This window comes from Alexandromys fortis, unplaced genomic scaffold (genome assembly GCF_014885135.2).
Source record: "Alexandromys fortis isolate MF-2015 unplaced genomic scaffold, M_Fortis_MF-2015_v1.1 scaffold_88, whole genome shotgun sequence".
Taxonomy (NCBI): Eukaryota; Metazoa; Chordata; class Mammalia; order Rodentia; family Cricetidae; genus Alexandromys; species Alexandromys fortis.
In genome coordinates, this window is record NW_026067961.1 from 5,566,111 (window position 1) to 5,573,987 (window position 7,877).

Consider the following 7,877-nt stretch of genomic DNA (forward strand, 5'->3'; position numbering starts at 1 on the left):
TATATCAGGCTTCAAACCTCATTTCAAACTTGGCTTGATGTAACTTTTAAAAAATCCAATGCAGCCTAATTAGATACTTAGTGTCGAGGGGGAGCTGACTTTAACAAGAATGGACAGAATGTTCTAAATGAAATAAAATAAAAGCAGTTTTCACAGTTTATCGCCCTCTGGGTGGCATACTGGAACAAAGGATGCCTTGGCCTCTTCTGCCCTTTAATTTGTGAACATGACTTTCCTAAGTCAGGCTAAGGAGAAAAAGCAATCTTTATTTTAAAGCTTGCAAAGTTATAATGTGACCTCATCTCATCCAGATTTCTATTAATCCACCTCTCCCAAAGTTCTCTTCATTACCAAAACACACACTCGAAGAAAACAGATTCGAGCATCTTATAGACGATTTACCAAGAATACCTGAAGATCAGGGCCAGTGTTTACAATGTCAAGTTCCACTCAAAAGCCTTTATCTGCAATGCGTAAGTTTCTTGGTGGCAAGCTCAGTCAATATCAGAAGGCATGTAAAATGTTTAGTTAAGAGGATGAATAATTAGAATCGGTTAACAAAGAAAGACTATTTGCCACCTACAATCCTAAGGAATTAACTAACGGTGCTTCTGGTTTCTGTGGTGGTCATACAAGCCTTGCACATCGCCGTGAGTAAAGCTCAAGCGATGAACAGTTGGCTCACACCCGGTGGATGAGAAGTGGTCACAAACACCTTCTCGATTTCGCCTTTGGGTAAAAGGGTGGGGAGGAAGAGGAGTTTTCGCCTCTGCTACTTCGGAAATCACGTTTAAAGGACTTGGAGAGGAGGCGGAGAGGGGCGAAGTCGTGGTGTCCACCTAGCCGCAGCAGAGAACCGGGATCTTGGGAAAGGGGTGCGGAGGAGTGGATTCTTATGTAAGCACACACCAAAATCCGTGCGTGCATCCCCAGGCTGATGCACTTCTGAGCACCCAACACACGTACACTGCATCCCACCCAGGGGCGCACTCCCCCAGGCTGTGTTCGCTACCGGAAAGTGGGCTGACGCCCCCCTCCGTGCGTCCCCTGATCTCTCAGATCAACACCTCCACTACCCTGGGGCTGCAACCGGGACGGTCCAAGGCCCAGGTGCCCCGCCTGGGCATAAAACTGGCTTCCTCAGGCAACTGCAGCGCGCGCCTACGTTCTCCGCAGCTCAGTGGCCGGCTCTGCAAGCCTGAACCTGACCCTCCGGAGCGAGCCGGCTCCGTGCTCTGCACTCAGCCCGGAGCCCCGCACCCAAGCAGTCAGTCCCACACTCGGGCCAGAACCCTGCGCCCCAATAACACCACGTCGCTCGGCACCGATCCCTGGGCGCTGACACCATTCCCGCAGTGGGTCCTGCACCTGTGCACCTGATAACGATCTCCGCGCTGGGCTCCGAACCTTGCCGGACACGACTTGCGCATTCGAATCCGTACATCGCCTGTGCACCCGGACCTGGCACCGGACCTGGGCCCTGGCACCATTCCCATACTCGGACCCAAATCCTGCAGCCCTACCCGACTCCTGTACTCTGTCCCCACCTTGCACCCGGTCACTACTCACAAACTCGGACCCAAACCCTGCTCAATACGATTCGCGTACTCGGATCCGAACCCTGGGCCTTGGCAGCATTCCTACACTCGGACCCGAACCTTGCCTGATACAATGCGCGCACTAGGACCCGAACCCGGGCTCTGGCACGATTCCCGCACCCAGCCCAGAACCCCGAGGCCCTGCACGACTTCAGCGCTGTACCCACCTTACCCATAACCCAGCAGCCCGCATGACTCCCGCCCTCGGGCCCCCACCTTGAACCGGGGGCACGTTTCCCGTACCCGGCCCCGACCCGAACCCCGCGGCCCCGCATGACTCCCGCGCTCCGCCCAACCGTGCACCCGGCTATGGTACCCGCACCCGGCTCACCGCGCCCCGCCGCTTACCTCGCGCGGCCCAGACCCCGCCACCGCACAGCAGCCCGGCCAGCAGCAGCCGGACGGCCGGGGCCAGCGCGGACGCAGGGCGGCGCAGCATCGCTCGGGCTCCGGGCGCCGCGGCCGGCCCGACGCGGAAGCGGCAGGGAGGCGCGCGGGACGCTAAGAGGGGCGCAGACAGCGGGGGCCCCGCGGCTGGGCGGCGCGGCGAGCACCGGGATGGGAGCAGCAGCTGCCGTGCTGCTGGGCCGCGCGCGCCCTCCCCTAGTCGGCTGCGCTGCGCTGGAGGCGGCGGCTAAGATGGCGGCGGCGCTCTCTCTCGGGTCCGGCGAGGGTACCCGGCCGGGGGCGGGGTGGCGGCGGGCGGGCGGGGCGGGGAGGGAGGGAGCGAGGGAGGGCGCGCGCGCACGCTCCCCGCTCCGCGGGAGCGCGAGCCCACAGGCTGAGCCCGCGGTGCGCGCCCGCGGGGACGCGCCTAAGAGGATGGGCCCGGGAGCAGCCCAGAGGGACCCGCGGGGACCTGCAGGTCGCGCCCCCTGCCCGCGGCCGCCCCAGAGCATCCACTCCTCCTCCTCCCCGCGGCGTCTCTGGACGCTACACCTGAAAACCGCCCCTAAGGCTCCTAACCACCCGCGCCTAGGTTCTCGAACCCAAGGACTTGCCCTTCCACCCTCTAGGATTGCAGATCCCAGGACCTCGGAACTCCAGCACCCGGTCACTTGGGCCGAGCAGTGTCTCCTCCAAGCACCTCGGTGACCTCCTCTGCCGAGCGGAGGCGATGAGCGGAGCTTGTGGGGTCGGGAAAACGTTTCAGGGACACAGCTCCCCCCGCCCCCCAGTGCATTTGGTAAACAGCCTAGGGTGACTGCTGGACTTGTTCTCGGGCTCCAGTCTGGGGTTTTGGAAAGGGGCTATCTCCAGGGAGTCCTGATTTACCGAAAAAACCTTTTGTGGCTTATGAGCTTGTAGCGCACTGAGTACGATGTTAAGGAGCCTTTAGGAATATATTGGTCCAAAAGAAGGGCCCCTTCTGTGCGCCTCTATGGGTTCTCTGGGGTCCTCCCCCTTTCCTTGTGTCCTTATCTGCCTCCTGTAATCTGGACACACACGCACACAAACTGTCCCACAGTAAAGGACAGGGCTGACGGAGTCATAGGGGGCTTCAGTAGGCACTGTAGGCTTTGGGAGACTTAATTTGTTCCATTTTACTGACAGAAAAGTGAGATGCCTTCAGAAGAAGAGTCAGCCCTCGGCCCTCGAGGGCAGGGTGGCCTCCTTAGGGAAACACCTACAACACAAAACCCCAGTAGCAGCCAATTATTCAACCCAAGCTGGAAGAGTCACCAGCAATGTCAAGGGCCGGGTTTGGGAGAGGATAGGTACTGGGGAGCTGTGCAGGCCAGCTTGGGGTGAGGGTGGGGAAGGGGGGCAGTGATGAGGCTGCGCAGAGTGGGTGGCCTGTGGAGAGAGAGGGCTGTTTCGGACAGTTTGGGCGAGGAGCCCATTAGGGTAGACTGAGGTGCCTGGACATGACAGGATGGGAGATGCTACAGGAAGACCTTCAACCGCTGTGGAGAGACCACCATGACCCGAGAGAGCGTCAAAGCAAACTGTAATGGAAATCCTCCTCTCTCCTTTGTTTCCCCACAAAGCCTGAAGATTCCATACTGGTAACGTCTGACAGGTTCCTGCTGCCCATCCCCACCTCTAGACCACACCCAGCGCTCCTTTCTGCCAAAGATGTCATCCTCTGACCACGGCTGCAACTGCCAGCATTGTTGTTGACTCTGGGAGACTTCCTAGTTGGGATTACCACCTCAGCTGCTCTAGGACGTTCTGGGAAGGCTTCCCGCCTCTCAGCCGCAGCCGGACACAGCTATGACTAACTAGGCTGTCTGTCTGTCTTCACTCAAACACAGGGTCAGCATCCCGACACAGCCAGCCTCTCTCAGTCCTGCCCAGGGTGTGTCAGAGCTGCCTCCATCCGGAAATCCACCTAGCAGTCCCTGCCTCACCTGCTGTGGCCATAAAGTCCCAATCATGATGACGGCTACCACCAGCTCATCAGTCACTAATCCAACTGAGTCCTTTACCCACCCCACCCCCTGCCCCCGGCCCTGTTACCTAGTGGGAAGGACCAAAACAGATAGTTCCAGCAGACAGGACTGGAATTCTGCTCTCACTCTGCAAGTGGTTGTGAGCAAATCATGAAACTTCCCAAATCTTTTTCCTCACCTGTGAAATGCAGTAGCGATACCCACATCTTTAGAGTCGGGAGATTTGTGCCTGATGGTGCAATTAAAGTGTCTCACAGGGGATTGAGGGTGCGGCTGGCTCAGTCAGCAGGGTGCTTGCCTAGCATTCCCGAGACCCTGGGTTCCCTCTCCAGCACTCTGTAAACCGGCTGGATGGCACATACTTTACTCCCAATACCCACGAGGTAGAAGCCAGGAGATCAGAAATTTAGATCATCCTCTGCTACGTAGGGAATTTGAGGCCAGCCTGGGCTACATGCGATCCTGTCTTAAACAAACCACAGCTGGAGAGACAGCTCAGTAGACAAAGGCTGTAAAGCCTCTTGCACCAGGCCTGATGGGTCCCCAGGCCCCATATGCTAGAAGGAGAGAACCAGCTCCTGCAACTTGTCTTCTGATCTCTGGATGTGTGTTGTGTCCCTCACACACACACACACACACACACACACACACTAGTAAAATGTAAGTTAAATTTTTGGTTGGGGGGGTTGCTGTTGTTTGTCTTGGGTTTTTGTTGCTGTTGTTGAGTTTTGGTCTTTTGTTTCATTGTGTTTTGTTTTTGTTTGTGGGACAGGGTTTTTCTGTGTAACCCTGGCTTCCTTGGAACTCACTTTGTAGACCAGGCTGACCTCAAACTCAGAGATCCAGCTGCCTCTGCCTCCCAAGTGCTTGGACTAAAGGTGTACACCACCACTGCCTGGCTTCTTCTTAAACTATTTTATTAATGTACATGGGTGTTTGCCTGCATGCATTTTCGTGCACCATGAGGAGGGGCCCAGGAAGGCCAGGAGGAGGCATTGGATCCCCTGGAACTGGAATTACAGAGGGTTGTAAGCAACCATGTGGGCACTGGGAATCGAACCCAGGTCCCCTGCAAGAGCAGCCAGTGCTCTTAACCATCGATCTAGTCCCTAAACAATTTAACATGTGTCACAGAGCCTGGCACACATGCATGTAAATAGATGATAGCATGCATTTTCCCTTGGGAGTAGGCGGCTTCTGCGCTCCTGACACACTGCTGAGCACATAGGAGGTACTCAGTAAATAGCCCAGTGGTGGATTGAATGAATTTCTGTGTCCATTTTGTTATTAGTAGTGTTAATATGAAACTCAACATTCAGGTTTTTGTTTTGTTTTTTTAAAGAAATAAAAGCACTCTGTAGGTTTCTCGGGGACCTTTGAGATTTTCAGAACATGAAATCAAGGTCTCATCTCAGAACTGGTGGGTGTCGACAGACTGGTGCCACAAGGGACATTCAATGTATTCAGGTCTGTGAAAACCAGAAACAAAGCTCTTCCCTGTCTGGAATCCTGGGCCTCTTATCGCTCATCCTCACTGTCCCTTAGAGAAACAAAGAGGCGGATGGAAAAGGCCGGCACCAGGTGGTGTACGCTGGTGAGTGTGGGCAAGCTGCCCATGCTGAGACTCTGCCCATGGAAGAGTCTGTCCAGCTACAAAGGTCAATTTGAGAATCTTGGGAGCCAGTAAACTTGATTTCTAGTCTGCCTGACCAGAGCCTCAGCCACAGTGGCTCTTTCCAAAGGGACTGTTAGCTGTCCAAACAGCTCGGGAACAGGGCTCAGTCTGGATTAGGATAGCGGAGAGAGTCTGCCAACAGAGTCTGGGGTTCCGGGAGGAACTGAGGAACAGTAGGAGTGAGCCGTCTCCCAGGCCTGCCTTCAGGATCGAGAATACGTAGGTGCTTTGTTAGTTGGTCAAGGAAAACTGGAACCCCGTATGTGAGGCAGGGAGGAGTGAGGACAGGGTTCTGGAGTCACTGAGTCCTGGGAAAATGCTCTTGATAACAAGAGCCTCTGTTCCCCGCTCTCACCTGCCAATGATGCTTACGTCATATCTCCAGCAACCCTTTCCAGAAGGTGCTCTTGTTGTTCCTGTTTCACAGAGGAGGAAAATGTCAAATTTCCTTGAAGGTTCATTGCTACAGAGTAGGACTACTGGGAACCAATTTTATGAGTGAGCCTGAAACAGTAGCCTATATATGAACTACATACACACACACACACACACACACACACACACACACACCCTCCAGGATCCCACAGTTGGCTCCATCACCTCAGAAGGTAGCTCAACAGAGATGGCATGGTGGCGCACACCTTTAATCCCAACATTTGGGAAGCAGAGGCAGGTGAATATCTGGGTTTAGGCCAGCCTGGTCTACAGAGTGAGTTCCAGGACAGAAAGGGTTACACAGAGAAACTCTGTCTCAAAAAACAAAACCAAACAAACAAAAAAGGAAGACAGCACTTTAGAGCCAGAGGCAAGCAGATCTTTGTGAGTTCAAGGCCAGCCAGGTCTACAAATCAAATTCTAGGTCTGCCATAGTTACATGGTAATACCCTGTCTCGAAAAATAGAAAGAAAGAAAGAAAGAAAGAAAGAAAGAAAGAAAGAAAGGAGAGAGGGGGAGGGAGGGAAGGAGGGAGGGAGGGAGGGAGGGAGGGAGGGAGGGAGGGAGGAAGGAAGGAAGGAAGGAAGGAAGGAAGGAAGGAGAGAAAAGATAAAGAGGAGAAGGGAAGCCCCTAACTGTGGAGTCCCACCCTTTGTCTGTAGAAGGCACTGAAGGGCAGCTATCTCAGAGCTTGGGCTTCCTGGCTGGGGCGGGCGCCTAAGTCCAGAATTGCAGCAAGGACGAAATGAGGTCGTCTGCAAGAAGGCCCTCAGCCAGCAACGCAGAGCCGCTCACAGGTTGGTGCGTTATTACTAGTTTGCACAGACCGTGCTTGGCTAGTGTCTGCAGCAGGGAGTCAAGGGCAGTTATTATGGGCACTCACCTAACGATATGCTGGGGAAACAACCACTCGGGCTGCAACCAGAGGTTAGAAGAGTCTCCATGCTGACTCTAACTGCCAAGAAGTCTAGCCTAATCTCTTGACCAGGTCACTCTCCGGATGTTAAGACTCCCCCCCCCCACCATTTAACATAAGGTCTCTATGTGTTTCTCATGCTGGCTTTGAACTTTCTACCGGCTACATTGTATGTGTTTGTGTGTGTGTGTGTGTATGCACACACGTGTGCATGAGAAGGCCAGAAGAGGGTGATGGATCCCCTGTAATTGGAGTTACAAGTGGTTGCAAGTCACATGACATGGGCGCTGGAAACTGAACCCAAGTCCTTTGGAAGGGCAGCAGCTGAACCGTCTCTCGAGCTCCTGGCCTCGAAGTGTGGCCCCTCCTGTCTTACCCTCCCATGTATTAGTACTTCAGGTATATGTCAGCAAGCCCTGGTGATAAGTCTTTTGATGTTGTTTTAGCCTTTTTTTCTCCTCTTTGTTTGTTGGCAGTGCCAGGAATAGAACTCAAGGCCTTGTGCATCCTTGTCAAGCGTTCTGCCTCTGAGCTACAGACCCAGATACCGTGTAGAATGAAGGTTTCTGGCGGGGCACACTGGGATTGAACACACTCCTACTCACTTCTACCTGCTGTAAAAGTTCAGATCAGTTGTTCTATAGTTATACTAAATATCTGCCAGGCTCTGAAGTAATACCTAGAAAGCAATTGGGGGGGGGGGCGGCGCCTTTCAAGACAGGGTTTCTCTGTGTAGTTTTGGCTGTCCTGAAACTCTGTAGACCAGGCTGGCCTCGAACTCAGCGATCTGCCCGTCTCTGCCTCCCAAGTGTGGGGATTAAAGGCGAGCGCCACCACCGCCCGGCTCACTACTCCTC

General features: G+C 54.4%; 1 protein-coding gene across 4 annotated transcripts in view; it reads right to left on the reverse strand.

Moving 5' to 3' along the window:
- The window catches only part of Clstn1 (calsyntenin 1), a 65,573-nt gene extending 63,299 nt beyond the window's left edge, over positions 1-2,274 (reverse strand). For 2 of the 4 annotated variants that reach the window (XM_050153353.1, XM_050153351.1), the window contains exon 1: positions 1,947-2,274. In XM_050153353.1, the coding sequence (XP_050009310.1) occupies positions 1,947-2,037 (91 nt within the window). In that variant the 5' untranslated portion in view covers positions 2,038-2,274. The remainder of the gene's footprint in view (positions 1-1,946) is intronic. The other 2 variants (XM_050153354.1, XM_050153352.1) reach the window with 1 other exon arrangement.
- Positions 2,275-7,877: the final 5,603 nt, after the last annotated feature.